General features: G+C 39.4%; 1 protein-coding gene across 4 annotated transcripts in view; it reads right to left on the minus strand.

Annotated features, from left to right (window-relative positions):
* Positions 1-485: 485 nt before the first annotated feature.
* The window catches only part of LOC125241053 (ATP-binding cassette sub-family G member 4), a 54879-nt gene continuing 35981 nt past the window's right edge, over positions 486-19383 (minus strand). For 2 of the 4 annotated variants that reach the window (XM_048149529.1, XM_048149381.1), the window contains exons 3-9: positions 9606-9911; positions 7838-8412; positions 6303-6461; positions 4090-4488; positions 3759-3859; positions 3257-3464; positions 486-2364 (exon numbers count right to left, since the gene is read on the minus strand). In XM_048149529.1, the coding sequence (XP_048005486.1) occupies positions 2072-2364; positions 3257-3464; positions 3759-3859; positions 4090-4488; positions 6303-6461; positions 7838-8412; positions 9606-9911 (2041 nt within the window). In that variant the 3' untranslated portion in view covers positions 486-2071. Of the gene's footprint in view, positions 2365-3095; positions 3211-3256; positions 3465-3758; positions 3860-4089; positions 4489-6302; positions 6462-7837; positions 8413-9605; positions 9912-10538; positions 10959-19383 lie in introns of those variants that run through there. The other 2 variants (XM_048149455.1, XM_048149604.1) reach the window with 2 other exon arrangements.

A 19383-nucleotide genomic window follows, 5' to 3' on the forward strand; every position in this document is an offset into this window, starting at 1 on the left:
TAAGCGTTTGTGCATTTGGCTACGTGCCCAATAAGCAGAAACGCTCGCAACTTGAAATTTCGGTGTTGAACGTAGGTTCGTGGATAGATCACAATAATTGAGTAGGTATCACATACCTACAATCCGTTTACAGTCAAAATAATGTGAGATGATTAGATCAATTTCTACATATAATTTACAAAACTTTGGTGCAAGATTGCGTTGTGAACTTAAGTTTAACTCATGGGCCCGATGGTCTAGAAAACCTTACTTAACCCCTAGATAACAAACTAAGTTTAAGCTAAATATTTCGATCTACCGAACGTTAACCTAACCTAGCCTATGCCAAGATGGCGGCTGCTGCCGAATATCAAAAAATTTTTAATCTCGGTCACTAACAGTCACAAAATATAACAATAACTAGTAGATACTTATCTTTTATGTGGCATTGGCAAATATAAGAAAACAGCCAGTTACAAAAAGAAAAGTACACATTCCTTTTTTTGGATGCTAATGCAAGACAAAGATAATCGATTTTCTCTGTGAAATTCTGTGAATAGATTGACTGACTCATCAAGTCATGCAGGAATATAATATATAGGGAACAAATGTGTGATATAGCTTGGTTGGTATTGTCCGACCATACATTAGATTTGCCACACCGTCATTGTGATGTACAATCCATACCAACGTTTTACCTATATCTTCTACTTTTAGTGACCGATAGTAAATCGTTGACGGAAACATTAACTTTCCTTCTAACTGTACCTAACTAACTAACTACAGTCAATCTGAACTTGCCATGAGCTGTATTACACAGGTTATAATCTAATCGCATTTCACAATAATATTCTCATTGTTAACTGTCCGTCACGAATAATTTTACACTCAATGATCGCATCATATTCATATATGTAAACATTGTAAAGTAGTATGCGTAGCAGTTCCTTTCATATATCATACTAAGGAACAGGGCCTGGACGTTTTTAGCAGTAAGTACTGACTTAACTAACTCTTAGATATTAATCCCCTTCTTCATATTATCATAAACGTTCACTTAAGTTATCAAGCCGATGAAGTTCGTTTATCCCTTTCCGACGTATTGGTGTGATTGAAAGGGACAAACGAACTTTATCGGCTTGATAACTTTAGTGAACGTTTATGAATAAGGGGGTTAGATGCTTATAGAATTATCACATCGATATTCACAAAGCCAAATACCTATAATCCAAAAACCCAAGACTGCTTGAGCATGACTATGAAATGACGACTTGAGCAGAAATTAGATAAATGAAATACAGTTTCCAGTCTGATTTCAGTAATTAACAAGTTTCATACAATCTCATGGTAGTTCCGCATACTTAAAACTATTGGAACATGCGTGCCTTAATATTACTTTTAAAGGCTGAGTCGACAACTAGATAACTATTACTAAACCTTTCATTAAATATACTCTAATTATAACGTTCTCCTATTTCGATACGATTGATGTCAACCTATTTAAATTATTAGGTTTGATAATTTGAGTTTGGAACCGTTCTCCAGTTGTATTAACGTATTCAATATTGACACGAATAAAGTGCCAAAAATATGCAAACTCGACCATATTGTCTATGCATTAAAGTGTTTCGTTTGAACTCTTGGCACTATTTTCCGTGTCTCTATTAAATACTTTGATATATATGTATTATGATTGGATTAAGTCAAATAGGCCGCAAATGTGCAATTCGCTCATAATATTTAATAGAATTACTCAATTCTTTCAAACGTTAAATTTAAGGCTCCCATTACAGTAAATGCTTGGTCAACCTCGACCAAGCAATATCCATCAGGCAATCCTATCCTGATTATTATCAGGATATACTTGCTTGTAATTTCAGACGACTTTGACACATCCTGACGCGTTAATATATATTTCTTTTCACCGATTTCGATTAGCACATATCAGCTTTGCTGAATCGATTAGTACATCCGCAGGGCGCCCATAATCGACTATAGCGTCTAAATACAGCGTAGCCTAATGCAAATGTACATCTTACGATTCCAAAATTCTACTCATGGAAAAGGTCCTTAACAAAGCCTAAATTTGTGCCTACTGCATCATCTTCAGTTTGAACCTTAGCACTAAGTACGAAACGAGTCTGATGAATACGAAAAACGCGATAAGCGCTCCTACGTCTATCCAGAAGTTGGCTTTGTCCATGGTCATCTCCTTAAGGAAGGTGTCCGGCTTCCTGAAGTGGCAGTACACCTCTGAGCAGTGGAGTTTCTCGCGCCCGTAGCCGTACACGGAGAGCATGGCACCTTCGAAGCCATATCTGACGTAGCTTAAGTACGTTAGCCACTGCAGATAGCTGGGGATGGCTTTGAAGTTCACGAAGAACCCTGGAAAGAAAAGAAAATGTTTAAGATAAAAATTACTGCAAGTGTTGCCAGATATTGCTACGCAAGACACAAACTTTATACAAATATGCTGGCCATATCTTAATGGGATACGACGGCGGCACAACCAGTCGCCGGCTAGAAGCAATATAAAATGATCGGTTGATAACATCGTGATAAAGTCAAACCTGGCCTAACTATGTATATCATGAAATTAATTCATGATTGAAAGTGTTTCATCTGGTGTTCGTTTGGTTTCGCTATCAAAATAGGTAAATGTGTTGACAGTCGTTGCACTGCCGTTGCCGTGTCGTCCAAGTCCCAATGAGTTAGGGCATCAATTCTATCCCGTTAGTTAGTAAAATTGTCGATCACTGTGTCGAACACCCGGTCCTCTGCATACTACACTAACCTGAGAACAGCACGACCGGGATGGTGGTGACGGGGCCGAGGTAGACGCCAGTCTCGATCTTCATGGCGGCGCCGATGAGCAGCCCCAGCGACTGCGCCACCAGCGCCGTAAGGATGTTGATGTTGGTGAACAACACTCGGTCCTCTGCATACTACACTAACCTGAGAACAGCACGACCGGGATGGTGGTGACGGGGCCGAGGTAGACGCCAGTCTCGATCTTCATGGCGGCGCCGATGAGCAGCCCCAGCGACTGCGCCACCAGCGCCGTCAGGATGTTGATGGTGGTGAGCAACACCCGGTCCTCTGCATACTACACTAACCTGAGAACAGCACGACCGGGATGGTGGTGACGGGGCCGAGGTAGACGCCGGTCTCGATCTTCATGGCGGCGCCGATGAGCAGCCCCAGCGACTGCGCCACCAGCGCCGTCAGGATGTTGATGGTGGTGAACAACACCCGGTCCTCTGCAAACTACACTAACCTGAGAACAGCACGACCGGGATGGTGGTGACGGGGCCGAGGTAGACGCCGGTCTCGATCTTCATGGCGGCGCCGATGAGCAGCCCCAGCGACTGCGCCACCAGCGCCGTCAGGATGTTGATGGTGGTGAACATCAACACCCGGTCCGTCTGCATCGGCTGACCCGTCATGAAGTATACTATTATTACGTATACGCCGCTGAACACTATCTGTAAAACATATACAGGATATATTAGTATATGTATTTAACACTTATATTAAGTGCCGGCGTGCACGATATGCAGCGTCGACTCAGGACACTTAAATTGTATGAGCTTACCCAATATGAGCGTGTGCACAGGACTTATCTTGACGCATTTGAAACAGTTTAGACAGGTGTACTATTTATCAACTCCTTGAAATATTGCGTTTGGTTAAATGCATTAAGTTTGTTTTACCATGTCAGTTTTATATAGACTCTCTCAAATAAATTTTAATAAATATGTAATTTTATATCAATTTACCTGGAAGGGTAAGTCCGCTAGCGTTTTCGCGAAGTAGAATGCTTTCAAAGAGTACCAGTAATTTAAATGCTCTCTCACAAACACACTCATTTCCGTTGGGACTGAAACAAACAAAAAAAAACATTTTAGTAACCTACAAATTTCTTAAATTTACGTATTTACAAATTACATTATAAAAAGGTGTTTTCAATAAACCGACCTCATATCCTCGAAAACGTACTTATTTGTCATGCGAGTTCACACAGTCTATCGACTTTAATACATAGGTTGTTCAAGTTTAAATTAGCCGCTTAAATATTAGCACAAGTTTGATAGAGTAAAAGAAACTTACATGTAAGGATTGTAGGCATCATAGCCGTAAACATCGTGAACATAACAGTGAAGAATATACATCCAGCGTTGCTCATGACCTTCGCGGCGTCCGAACCAATATCGTAGTACAAGAATCCAATCAGCAGCCCGACCACCGTATGCGAACACAGCCTTAAATGCGTCAACATCTGATCTCTAAGAATGCTTTTAAAGGTCCTCTTTAATAATATCCAGAATTGCTTGAAGCCTGATGTAGGGAAGCCAGTTTTGATGGGTTTCTTGGAGAAGCTCTCGCTGGAGTCCAGGAGAGAGGTGGTGCACGTCACCGGGGCGAGGTTGGTGGAATTGGGAAGAGCATTCTGCTTCTCTGGGTTCGGAGTTGGGCCCGACATGTCTATTACTGTGCAGGTTGGCTTGTCTGGAACAAGACAACAGTAAGATGTTAGTGTTGGTATCAGAATTATCAATTAGTGTGGAAATGATGACTGATAGAGAGGAATGAAAGAAAAAGATTTACTGCGCCGTCCCGAAATAATGGGAAAAGGGCAAGTGAAGTGTGATTTACAATTCATGTTTCATCACATCATCATTTCTCTAAAGTTTTTTTTTTCGTTTCAATACTAAAAGCATGCTAAAAGTTTTCTCTGTTACAAACATACATCGCCACAGCATGTTTCAAATCCCACGGATTGTCTGCAATTACATGGTGACTAAACAAAGCCCAATAAATTGTTCAATAATATCAGCCACTTCCGACTGAATGTGTTTTGTAAAACCTTTTCCTATTTCTAGACTACGAGTAGGCTGTCAGTCTAAATCGGTACCAGCAATACTTAGACTGTCTCAAAGGCCAAGGCCAATCCCTTAGGTAACCTTTGCCGTTTGTTCTATTTGTTTGGTCAATAATAAGACGTGTAGGTATTATTAGATTAGAGAGCGTTGCCATGTACGAGTATAGCTAAAAATATGCACTAGTTATCACAAGGTCAGCTTTCTCGAAGTAATATTTTGTTACAGTGTGTAATTAATTTATCTTAGGTATAAAAGATTAATCAACTTCGATAGCAAATGTAAGTTTTTAACTAACCAATAACATTACAAGATGCAAGGCTCAATTCTTTGTCCCATAAACTTATCCGCTTGTGCGCTTAGTCGTCTATTGCTAGATCCATCACTAGCGTTAAACTCTTTGTCTCATCAACTTACCCATGACCACTTCCAGTTTGACGTTGTTCTTGGCCTGGTTGTTGTAGTTGGAGTTCTGCGGCGCGGCCGACGGCTGCACGCGCCCGTAGTTGCCCTTGTTCACCGCTATCACCAACTTGTGCACCAAGTCTACTCCATCACCAGCCTTAACTACTGGTCTCATCAACTTACCCATGACCACTTCCAGTTTGACGTTGTTTTTGGCCTGGTTGTTGTAGTTGGAGTTCTGCGGCGCGGCCAACGGCTGCACGTGCCCGCAGTTGCCCTTGTTCACCGCTATCACCAACTTGTGCACCGAGTCTACTCCATCACCAGCCTAAACTACTGGTCTCATCAACTTACCCATGACCACTTCCAGTTTGACGTTGTTCTTGGCCTGGTTGTTGTAGTTGGAGTTCTGCGGCGCGGCCGACGGCTGCACGTGCCCGCAGTTGCCCTTGTTCACCGCCATTACCAACTCGTGCACCGAGTCTACTCCATCACCAGCCTAAACTACTAGTCTAGTCAACTTACCCATGACCACTTCCAGTTTGACGTTGTTCTTGGCCTGGTTGTTGTAGTTGGAGTTCTGCGGCGCGGCCGACGGCTGCACGCGCCCGTAGTTGCCCTTGTTCACCGCCATTACCAACTCGTGCACCAAGTCTACTCCATCACCAGCCTAAACTACTAGTCTAGTCAACTTACCCATGACCACTTCCAGTTTGACGTTGTTCTTGGCCTGGTTGTTGTAGTTGGAGTTCTGCGGCGCGGCCGACGGCTGCACGCGCCCGTAGTTGCCCTTGTTCACCGCCATTACCAACTCGTGCACCAAGTCTACTCCATCACCAGCCTAAACTACTAGTCTAGTCAACTTACCCATGACCACTTCCAGTTTGACGTCGTTCTTGGCCTGGTTGTTGTAGTTGGAGTTCTGCGGCGCGGTCGACGGCTGCACGCGTCCGTAGTTGCCCTTGTTCACCGCCATCACCAACTTGCGCACCAAGTCTACTCCATCACCAGCCTAAACTACTGGTCTCATCAACTTACCCATGACCACTTCCAGTTTGACGTTGTTCTTGGCCTGGTTGTTGTAGTTTGAGTTCTGCGGCGCGGCCGATGGCTGCACGCGCCCGCAGTTGCCCTTGTTCACCGCCATTACCAACTTGTGGACCCAGTCGCCGTGCTCTCCCGTCGCTACCTCCATCACTGGAATATACAAGTTATCGTTTTTAAGTGGTATTATATAAGTAGGTATATAAATTATGCATAAATATAGGTTTAGTACATATTATTTAAATACAAAAGTAGCGGTCCCAACGTACTTCCTTGGGGAACACCGAAACTACTATGATTTTCATTTTTTTTTTTACTCCGTTACTTCAAATGTGAGGATTAATGATTAAAACCTGAACTACCTAAAATGACCTCGAGTAGCATAAGACTTTGAAATTAATTTATTTACTAAAATTAATAAAATATATCATCATTAGCATCATAATGGTCGTCAATTGTCAATGGCCTTCTTATAATACAGGTATAACAGAAATATGTACATAAACAACAGAAATATAAAGAAATGAAAATAAAACATAATCCTATAGGTATGACCCATGACTTCGTTTCATTGTGTAACAAAAAGTGTTTTTTATTAAAAACAAAGAACAACGTAAATTATTAATTTGAAAAACAAATAATTTCATATTATCCTAAATGCAAGCTGTTAGAATCAGTTGGTAAACTTGTTTATTTAACGCACGTATACGTCGTTCAGTTTAGGTCGCTAAGGTCAAGACCATATGTTAATAAAATAATAATTAAATCCACCCTTGAAACAATTGACACATTAAAGCATAACGCGCTCACTGCACGCTTTAAGGTTGTAACTTTCTACGGGGTACATTTTTAGCCCCTTTTATTATGTCGTTAAACCAACTAAGTTGGCGTAACGAGCTCTTGATAGTACGTATATACACTTTACGAGTCCATAAAAACTAACGAAGAGTTTACTAGTGAGTTTATAGTTAATTATGAAATATCAAAGACACCTGAAGACACCTTATATATTTAAATCCTCATCTGACACAAATGTTAAGGAAAATCCACCAAAATGTACAATAAAATTGTCAGCGAAGGAAAACTATTATAGATACTTAACATATCATTATAATGGTGACAAGGCCCGACCTTGTTCGACTGTGCTCGCATGGACTCAATCGTTTAGGTACTATGTAAATGTTGTTCAAAGTTCACTTTAATAAAACCTTTGGTTTATAGAAGTCACATTCCAATGCTAATCAATCTTGCTTGGAAGAAGCGTAAAATAAATTTTACAATATTTACAGAGTATATCAGAGTTTCTCAGATCATAAAAACAATAAGTAAATTATATTCAAAACACCTACGATAATACCAATGATATCATAAGCTGTACCAACTTATAAATAAAACAATGCCGAACAATAGAACAATCAATTTTTAAGTTTATTATGAGTAGATGCAGAAAAATATTTTTCCAGGTAAACCGGCTACTTTAACAATCGTGTAAGATAAGCACATGCCAATAGTAAAGGTAAAATACTAACCGTAGTCAGCAGGATTGTGGTAGCTCGGGCAGTTGAGGCCCATGTTGGACAGGAACGGCACCAAGTCCTTGACCTTGCCCTGGTAGATGCACTGGCCCTCCGCCAGCGTGTACAGGTAGTCGAACATCTCGAACAGCCGCGCCGACGGCTGGTGGATCGTGCAGATGATCGTGCGCCCGCCCCGCGCCAGGCTCTTCAGAAGCGATATGCATTGGAAACACGAGGAGCTGTCCAACCCGGAGGTCGGCTCGTCGAAGAACATCACAGGGGGATTGTTCACTAACTCTAAAGCTATGGACAGACGTTTGCGCTGTCCGCCCGATAGATTAATCGTCCGTGTATCACTCGCGTCGACTAGCCCTAACGTTTCTATAATCTCATTGATCACTATTTTCTTTGCTTGCACTGACATGTCCTTCCCTAGCTTCAGATTCGCTGACACATGCATGGCCTCTTTCACTGTCAAATGAGGTAAAAGGCAGTCGTCCTGCATAATATAGCACGACAGCTTTCTAAACCGCCTCAGGTTTCGCTCCTTGCCATTGATGAGCACCGAACCGCTGACGTTTGAAGTTCTGAAATGTGAGAAATTTATGATTTACATTCAATAGTCACATTTTAGAAGTTCTTGATTGCGCTGGCCACATTCCAAGACGATTTAGGGCAGCGTGCCACATTAGCTGGGACAACCAATTTATAAATACTTTGGCTAGCATAGTAAAATACTTTCTTCAATAGATGCACTGAACTCTGATACTATTTAAACATTCACTACCTATTTTTTTTTAATCTATTCGGAATGTTTTGTTTTTAAATAAGACTTCATTGACCTTTGATACTGGATCGGATGATAAGGAAAAGATGTTTCTAAAACCGGCATCGAGGCTGTATTGTCTTCCGTTTCCGCCCAATTTGGCAGACCAAGGCAGAAGCAAATTGTTGACCTACCAATTTGATTCAAAACGTCCAACATGGAATTCATTTGTTTCAAGCAATAACTGAACTGTCATCAATGTAGGTAATCATATAGGTAACATCAAAATCATTTCAAAGTTTGCAATTCAATTCAAACAGTTTTATTTTTTATTTAGAATTAATGTACCTAGATGCTACTTACGGGTGCGTATCGATCGATATAATTTTTTTTGATATATTTTTAGTCATTATAACGATCATTTGATATAATTATTGAATCATATAACAACAAATAATATACTAACAAATTGTATAATTTTTATTTAATATAATGATAATTTTTTCGAATAACATCTATTATAACATACTTTGCGTATAATGCTTATTTCCGATAATAAATAAATTGTATAACACAAATTATTTCTAAAGCACAGTTAAAAAAATACAATTGTACAATAAATTAGATCCATCATTTACTCTGGTAAGTAGATTACGTTAGAACTGTGACCCCTACACTCAACGCGCTGCTACCAGAAAAATAGGTTAGGTTAGGTTAGAACTGTGATCCCTTGAAAAAAGAATAAAATTAATTCATGAAATGTTTTATACTGTTTGCTAGTTATATTATACTAGTCGTATATCAATAGATAGTTATACCATATAACGGTTATTATAAATAAGTGTTATACGAAATAATGATTATACAAAATAAAAGTAGATATTTTGTGGTTATACCAAATGTTAATTATGTCAAATGAGTGATTATATTCTTTAAATATATACGAAATGTTGTTATACCAAATGTTATTCTACCAAAAAATGTTATACCAATCATTACACACCCGCTACTTACTTGTAACCCGCTAAAATGTTCATAAGCGTGCTCTTCCCCGCACCAGAAGGCCCCATGATCGCAGTCAGCTCTCCAGACCTGAAGGTGCCATTGATGCACTTCAGCAGAGCCTTGTAGCCCCGCTTCCGACCCTCGCTGACCGAGTAAGAGAGGTCAGAGAACTCGATGTCGACCGGCGGACGTTTGGGTAAGTGTGTGAGGGACGCCATTGGTTTCTTCTGGTCGTAACCGTTGGGGATCTTGCGGACGAGGCCGGTCATGGCGGCCGTGCCAGCCCCTCCATTGCAGAGGTTAATTTGTGAGCCTCTGAAATAGACAATTATTTTAATGGTTTGTGACGTGTTCAATGTCTTTTTTTTTCAGAAGTCAATTATAAGCTATTCGAATTTCGGAAAGAAAAGAGTTACAGAATCTATAGGACTCCACTGGAGTTAAGAGTTTTTGACACTGAATTGAACACGATTACATTTTTTTTGAAGATAACTGTACCTCAACAACTTCAGTGTTATAACTGACTGACTACTTAACATTAAATAAATATTCTTAAATATAAGAGATGTTCGTTTTTCGTTACACATAGCTGATATTATTATAATGGTGGTAATGAAAGAAAAGAATGGATGCAGTATTTCAACCATGTCGGAGTAAAATATACCTCTAGATTGACGTCATTACATTACACCCAACGCAAGCCGTATAGCCAAAAGTATTAAGATTTTATGTCTTTGTTATTCTGTATCCGTAGGGATTCTTGTTCATGCGAACCTATTAAAAGGGCAATAAGGGCATGCCACAGTAGCAGCGTAACGCGTGTGTGATGGTAATAGTGGAAATATTTACGCGCGCTATTAATTGTGTCCTTGACCCAACTTACAGGCGCCTGCTTCACTTCTTTCAATCATAAATAAACAATACTTTAACTAGTACACCTACCTTATTGAAACGACATAATCATGTCTTTATACACCCGTTACTTTTGTGTCTCGTCACTAGTTAACAGTGCCTAATTTTTCTCATATCTGAATAATCTTAAACTCTCACAATCTGTTAAAGTTAAATATCTATGGAGCAACAGACTACCGAAACCGTAAACAAATTGGTGGTGACGCCATCGTCATTTCGAAGGTACGGTTTCAGCAAAATAAAAATAGTCGTCGGTTATTGCGTTATCACGGTTATCACAGCAGAACTATTTAACTACTTAACGTCAACAATCACAGGTACAACGAGTGTTATGAGATCCACAGCTGGACGGAACGTTAAACAGACAGAAGTATTCCGCACACTGATAATTTGATAAACATATTTTGCTGCCTAATCGTATACACGTATGTCCGACCGTGTGCGTCCGCGGTCACTGAGCGCCGGCTGTTGTGGTTTAGAGATGCGCGTTATTTGGGATAATGGTGATGAAATAAAAAAAGTACGTAAACTATATGACATAGTAAAATCTAAGTAAGCTATTAGCAAAACAAGTAGGATTTTCTGATTTGTTCATCAGCTTTAAAAAGTAAGATAAATGAATCAGTATCCGGTATACTTCATGAGAATGTACACTACCGTAGACGCGGTCCTAAACCTAGAGTCACGCGGTCCTAAGCCTTAACAACATTAGAATTAGTTTAGTAGTAAGTACCTACTAAGATTTAGGTATACATTTTTAAACACGTGCCCGCTCAATTGGTTATGGATGGAAATAATAAGCCCAAAACGTTGTTATAGTCATATATTATGAGTCATTGAGTCATGAATGTCATGATTAAATACCACCTATAGCCGGTCAAACAAGTTTGTCTCTAGAATAAATAAATAAATAAATTCTTACACAGATTGACTGAGGCCCACGGTAAGCTCAAGAAGGCTTGTGTTCTGGGTACTCAGACAACGATATATATAATATATAAATACTTATATACATAGAAAACATCAATGACTCAGGAACAAATATCTGTGCTCATCACACAAATAAATGCCCTTACCGGGATTCGAACCCGGGACCGCGGCGCAGCAGGCAGGGTCACTACCGACGGTGTTGTGTCGCTTCTGGCAACTCGCCAAAATACTCAGCCACGATGTAGACCACACCTGAGTCTGGCTAGTATACTTACTTATCATTCTATGCTGTATGTTTAGATCAGGGGCCCGTTTCTCGAAAGGTACAAGCCTTGTATTACAAGTGCGCGAACTGTCAAATCGTATGGGTTGTCATGGAAACACACTTGTAATACAAGGCTTATACCTTTCGAGAAACGGGCCCCAGGGGCCCATTTTTCGAAGCTACAAGTTACAATTTACAAGTGGTTAGTAATTTACAAAAAAAAAAGTGACATCAATGACATAATGTTAAATAACGAGGTAGCGCTCCAGCCAGTCGCCAATAGCAAGGTTTGTCAAAGACAACATTTCAATGATGAGACTGGATGTCACTGAATTTTTACCCGACTACGGCAACGCAAAAGGAGGGTTATGATTTTGACCGGTATTTAAAGCTTAACATTTAAGACTGTCTCTCAGTGGTAGTCAAATGTCTAATATGACAAGTTGGAAAGAGACTTCCGCTTGTAACTTGTAACTTTCAGTGTTGAAAAATGGGCCCCTGATATAGACTTATGGGGAATATCTAATGCATACGTTTAGAATTATATCATATTTGTACGTCACAACTCTCTCGCCTTACCAAACATTCGAATATAGTAAATGTTTAGGTTTATCATAGGTTTATGGAAACAAATGCTCTGACCAAATCATTGGTTAGTTAGGATTTAGGTTTTAAAAAATCTGGGTTATTTGTGACTATATATAATAAATAAATAAATAAATAAATATTGGGGACACCTTACACGGATCAAATTAGCCCCAAACTAAGCAAAGCTTGTACTATGGGTGCTAAGACTGCTAAGCGACGATATACATACTTAAATAGATAAATACATACTTAAATACATAGAAAACATCCATAACTCAGGAACAAATATCTGTGTTCATCACACAAATAAATGCCCTTACCGGGATTCGAACCCAGGACCGCGGCTTAGCAGGCAGGGTCACTACCGACTGAGCCAGACCGGCTATTCCTCTGTTCATTTAATTTTAGGTTTCAATGCTAGATTAATTTACAAATTATGTATTGTATTTATAAATACACTCTAGGTAAAACGTATAAAAGACACAGCAAAACTCAACTAAAGTGTTCTTAAGAGCTAATAAGAGTTTTGAATGATTCACGGTTATTTTCATTAGACTTATATTGACCGGGATATAGACCGTGATAGAGTGTGAACGCGACCAGTGGTAACGCTGAAAGTGAACGCAGCCGACGCGCGCGAAGGAGGGTAGATCGCGCGCTGTCTATACAACTTTAACATCCACCCGCCTTCGTCAGTTTTCCGTGATCATGATGCATGCAACTGCGTCGAAATATCGGGAGCTCGACAAAAATCAAAAAGGTTCTTAAGAGCTCTCAAGGATAGTGCATTTTATGTGTGAAAGCGTGATCTTTCCGTTCCACTAGCCCTTGCGTACAATTACTTACCATAAAATCTTACTAGGTACTGTACTATACAACATATATAGAACATTTAATACTAAATATGTACAAACACATTCAAGAACCTTTCCCCGCCTTTAATTTAATAAAAGTTCCCCGACACAAGAGACATGCAAAATAGATATAGTCTCTCTTACTTACATAATGGTCGTTAGATAAGGACGGAAGATCCAGATCGACGCTATTCGATAAATAATTCATAGCGAGAATCCAGACTAGGAGGCTCCATCCATTCAATGGTTCAACTGAATATTATTAAACTTTTATCAACGCGACGTTGGTGCAACTGTTAGTTCCAAGTCGAATCTAATAGGCTTTAAGTTTTCTAAAGGATAGAACTCTGCATATAAAGGATGATTTGCAATAGAAAGAGCCGAGGCTGGATCAGAGGTTCCGTCACATCCTAAGATTCCTAGGGATTTTTTGACAGTGCGAGAACACGCATTTATTTATAGATCGACACTTTTTATGACACTTTTTTAGGGTTCCGTAGTCAACTAGGAACCCTTATAGTTTCGCCATGTCTGTCTGTCCGTCCGTCCGTCTAGAAAGCTGAAATTTGGTGCCAATATGTATATTAATCACGCCAACAAAGTGCAAAAATAAAAAATGGAAAAAAATGTTTTATTAGGGTACCCCTACCCCCCCTACATGTAAAGTGGGGGCTAATATTTTTTTCATTCCAACCCCAACGTGTGATATATTGTTCGATAGGTATTTAAAAATGAATAAGGGTTTACTAAAATCGTTTTTTGATAATATTCATATTTTCGGAAATAATCGCTCCGAAAGGAAAAAAAAGTGCGTCCCCCCCCTCTAACTTTTGAACCATATGTTTAAAAAATATGAAAAAAATCACAAAAGTAGAACTTGATAAAGACTTTCTAGGAAAATTATTTTGAGCTTGATAGGTTTAGTAGTTTTGAGAAAAATACGGAAAACTACGGAACCCTACACTGAGCGTGGCCCGACACGCTCTTGGCCGGTTTTTTAGGGTTCCGTAGCCAAAATGGCAAAAACGGAACCCTTATAGTTTCGTCATGTCCGTCTGTCCGTCTGTCCGTCTGTCCGTCTGTCCGTCTGTCACAGCCGATTTACTCGGAAACTATAAGTACTACAGTGATGAAATTTGATGGGAATATGTGAACCGCTACAAAATTATGACACTAAATAGTAAAAAAAAAGAATTGGGGGTGGGGCCCCCATACATGTAACTGAGGGATGAAAATTTTTTTTTTCGATGTACATACCCGTGTGGGGTATCAATGGAAAGGTCTTTTAAAATGATATAAAGTTTTCTAAAAAACATTTTTCTTAAAGTGAACGGTTTTTGAGATATCAGCTCTCAAAGCCGTAAAAAGTATGTCCCCCCCCCCTCTATTTTTATAACTACGGGGTATAAAATTCTAAAAAAAATAGAGGTGATGCATGCTAATTAACTCTTTCAACGATTTTTGGTTTGATCAAAGTATCTCTTATAGTTTTTGAGATAGGTTGATTTAACTGTAATTTTGGTTAAGTTATTGGTTTATTATATTTGCTGCTACGGAACCCTTTGTGCGCGAGCCCGACTCGCACTTGGCCGGTTTTTTCATTCTGATTGGTTTCCTAAAGGACAGACTCTGCATATCTTAAAGGATGATTTGCAATAGAACGAGCCGAGGCTGGATCAGAGGTTCCGATACATCCTTAAGGATTTTTAGACGATGCGAGAACACGCATTTATTTTGTAGATCGATGTTTACGACACTTTTTTTTTCATTCTGATCGATCTGCCAATGTCTAAATGAACTCAAACTCAGTAAATTATGATTTATGAACTAGGCATCTTCGTTAATTAAATGTTATTTTAAGAAGCCGTTTAAGCCTACACATACTCGTAGTTATAGGGCTGCAACTCCGTACACTCGTTAGCCAAATTGCTTATTATGCGACCTTGGCATACGGCTTGCCTCGATTCCATTTGCGTACGCACACACGCCCTGATTACCCCTACTCGTAGATTATATGCGGCTAGATTCCTCAATATATAAAATGTCAAAAGAACAGCTTTCTCCCAGCTTGATTCTGGTGTTTCGAGTTATGAGCGGCCGTGATCGTTTTACCATTATACAATCCGCCTGCTAATTTTGTCGCCTAAGTAACTCGTAAAAAAATATGATAAAGTAGCAAAGGCGTTTGCTTGCAAGTTTTGCACTATAACAATTAAAAATCTCGCATTTTGTACACATTTTTGAAGTCACTCGCGTAATAAAATAACAATAATTTACCTTTTTGCTACGCTTAGGCTAGATTTCACTGGACGTGGTCATAAAAGACAAACGGAGGAAACATCGGGAAAAAGGTAAAATAACAAATAAATAAATATTATAGGACATTCTTACACAGGTTGACTGAGGCCCACGGCAAGCTCAAGAAGGCTTGTGTTGTGGGTATCCAGACAACGATAGATATATATATATAAATACTTATATACATAGAAAACATCCATGACTCAGGAACAAATATCTGTGATCATCACACAAATAAATGCCCTTACCGGGGGTTGTTAATAATAATGTTTTTTATCACGTTCAACTCGTGAGTGACTTTTGAAAGTATTGCAGTATCTAGAGTTAAGAAGTGATCTGGGTTCTTAACCCACGTTCCAAAGCTCTTTATCTTGGAAAGTCAGGGCTTGTAAGCTTGGCATGATATAACGAGAAGCTTCTTAGGTCGTTTGCTTCTTCTTCTTTAGTCGTTCCCTCAATGCTGAGGATCGTGACATCATGTCATTCTGTTGAAGACTAGGTCCCTCCATAGGCATCTGTTCCTCGCCAAGCGCATGGCCTCGTGCAGTTTTAATCGCATGGGTGCAGTAATTTGAGCACACCATCTAGTAGGGGGAGGTGCCTGAGGTCTCGTGCCTTCAACTTTGCCCGTCATAATTATTCTCTCCAGGCTATCTGGCGGGCGACGTGAAATGTGACCGAAATAACTAAGAGTATGGTCCTGGCATATTGTTGACAGTCGGCGCTTTATGCGTAGCTCCTCAAGAATGGACTGGTTAGTACGCATTGCCGTCCATGGAATCCGTAAAAGCCGGCGCCAGCACCACATCTCAAACGCATCGATACGTTTATTCATATTTGCTCGGATGGTCCATGTTTCCGAACCATACATAAAGACCGGGAACACCAGGGAACACACCAGTCTAACCTTGGTCTGTCAGGTCGTTTGCTTGAGTTATCCATAATGTCTATGAAAATTGCCAAAGGACCTTCTATTATATTGCTTTATCTAGATTAAAGTGTTTTTAAAGAACAATGAATAAAGCTTCGATTGTTACTTCAATATTCGACGACAACAACGTATAAGGTACAATCTGCAATTTTTTTTTTTCAGAAAATTGCACCTTACCCACCAACGTACAAGGTGCTATCTGCTACAAGAAAAAATTGCAGATTGCGCTTTGTACGTTGTTGTCGTCGATATGTCAAAAATTTAATTTAGATTCGATTTCGGTCGGATATAATTATCAGAGTCAAAAATGATGATTCCGTTTGAAGAAACTCACTTTGACACTAACATATCTATAAGAACTAATTAATAATGTATATAAGAAATACCTGTGGTGGGAAGATTGGGGATATTCTATTATTGATGTTTTATCTAGCTTAGTAAGTAATATCAGGGAATGAGGAAATAAATATAAAAGATCTGTCTAGTAGGTATGACTTTCATTACAATTAACTATTTCAGTAGGTTCGAAGTAAACTGCCAAAAATTATTTATTTTATTTATATAATCTATCTTGGACAGCATGATCTAACACCGACGAAATATTTTGTATGGTTCGTTTATGTAATAACAAAACTTATAGGAATATATCGTAGGTATAGGTCAGCTGACCCTGACTAGGTTAGTAGTAACTTTAATTTACTTAATGGCTAATTAATGGAAGCGGTTCGTTCGAAGTTCACTCAATATACTGAGCTCAGCACCAATTAAGGACCACTTACCTATTAGGATATATAACCTTAATAAAAATAAGTACCTATGAGGGCTTTATGATTTTGATGTATGGAGAGGAAGGGGTAAACCCAAACAACAATGGATGGATTGTGTGAAAGAAGATATGAGAAAGAAAGAAGTGAGTGCTGAGATGAGGTAAGATAGGGTAAAATGGAAGAGGAAGACAAGTAGTACCGACCCCACATAACATGGGATAAAGGTAAGAAGATCCGGTTGCGTCTACATCCTAAACTAAACGAAATTCCATGAGTTTCAAGAGTAAGCACGAGTTGTTAATTTATAAAGCAACGGGCAATTAATTTTAAAATAAAGTAAATAAAATGGTAGGTGACAACAAATCCTAGTGATTGTTAGTGTATTTACAAGAAAACAACGAACAATAAGAATGGCATGCGGAGTGCAGTAGGTAGGTGCTCTGTGTCAGAAGCACTTCAGTAAATGTTACGTTCAAGGAAAAATACTGTAAGTTAGTAATGAAACTTTCTCATGGCAACGGAACAAACTGACGTAGTTGACGAACAGGCGTGCCCAAGGTGTGCACAGGTATTTCTTACTTAAACCCGTACTTATGTCAAATATGAGCTAAATACAGAATAAACTAAGATTCTTCTTCTTATCGTGTGTAGGGATCATAAGTTCTAAACTAAATAATATTTTGCCAATATCTTGTAACTAAGGTTAATACTAGGCAGGCAAGCATGGTCGCGCGATAAATGATAAAACATCAGGCCGTCCCTATCGCACTATTTATTTGTAAGTGCGATAAGGGACGGCCAGATGTTTTTATCATTTATCGCGCGATCATACTTGCCTACTAGGACATCTTTAGGGATTTCTAAAGGCAGACAACATTTGGCAGATGACCAACTAGTTTTCAACAAACACATATAATTTTCTTAAAAATATTGAGCTTTCTAAGAAAACCTCTACTGTACCACTGATTGAAGATCTAAATAGTATTAATAGCTATCTCTGTCTCTTTTCGCATATGGTATGCTTCATGAATATAATTTCGATTTGTTTATCCTGCCTAATACTTCCATCTATGTATGTAATACATATGTATGTGGTATGCAAATAAATTCTCTATTCTATTCTATATTTTTTCATTGTCTATGCCTAAAGCTTTACCACGAGCCACTGTAAAAATGATATACCTCTAAATCGTCATTTTTGACACTGACATATCTATCATATCTAGATCTAATATTTGACATACATTAAAGTTCTAATCATAACCAAACTACTGTTACTTTCTCGAAAATCGAAGACAAAGTGGGATTCAATTAGCACAAATAAAAACACGTAGGTACAAATGTTCACAGTTTCGCGAGTAGCATGAATCATAACCCAGTTAACAAAGATAAAGTTTGTTCACCAGCTGGCTGCGAACTCCGAGGATACAAACCGGTAGTGATAATTGAAACTGTTAGTTTGCGAGTACTTGCTAACTCGCACGTAGTAATTTACTTATTGACGTGCTAGGCGCATAAACTGCATAACTTAATCATACTTTTCATGTGCTCTTGGCTCGTGGCGTAGCGGTAAGTACGTGCGATTTTCGTTCCGGAGGTCGCGGGTTCGAACCCCGGCTCGCACCAATGAGTTTTTCGGAATTTATGTGCGAAATTTCATTTGCCAGTCGCTTTTCTGTGAAGGAAAACATCGTGAGGAAACCAAGCTAATTCCAATAAGGTCTAGTTCACTCTTCGGGTTGGAAAATCAGATGGCAGTCGCTTTCGTAAAAACTAGTGCCTACGCCAAATCTTGGGATTAGTTGTCAAAGCGGATCCCAGGCTCCCATGAGCCGTGGCAAATGCCGGGATAACGCAAGGATGATGATGATGACTCTTGATGTGCTCTTGAGTTCAGGGACTGTAGTAGTACAAGAGAGGATCCACCTTCGTACTGAGGGGGAGGGGGGTCATGTGGTCAACATATGTACCCAGCTCAGGCCCCGGGAGTGTCACATGGACAATTTGACCCCCTATGACCCCGTCCCCCCTCCTGAATCCGCGCATGCTGTATTATGGTCGGCGTGTTAGCATCTGTCACGTCATTCGTCACTATCGTTCTCGTATAAGTTTTATGATTTATTCGAGGTTTACTAGTACATTTTGCATTAAGGCCGTACTCATAAAATAGGTATAAAATCATGTTTTTATACATATACGCGTGTAAATTTACATACAATATAAACATATTCAGCGCTACCAA

This window comes from Leguminivora glycinivorella, chromosome 1 (genome assembly GCF_023078275.1).
Source record: "Leguminivora glycinivorella isolate SPB_JAAS2020 chromosome 1, LegGlyc_1.1, whole genome shotgun sequence".
Taxonomy (NCBI): domain Eukaryota; kingdom Metazoa; phylum Arthropoda; class Insecta; order Lepidoptera; family Tortricidae; genus Leguminivora; species Leguminivora glycinivorella.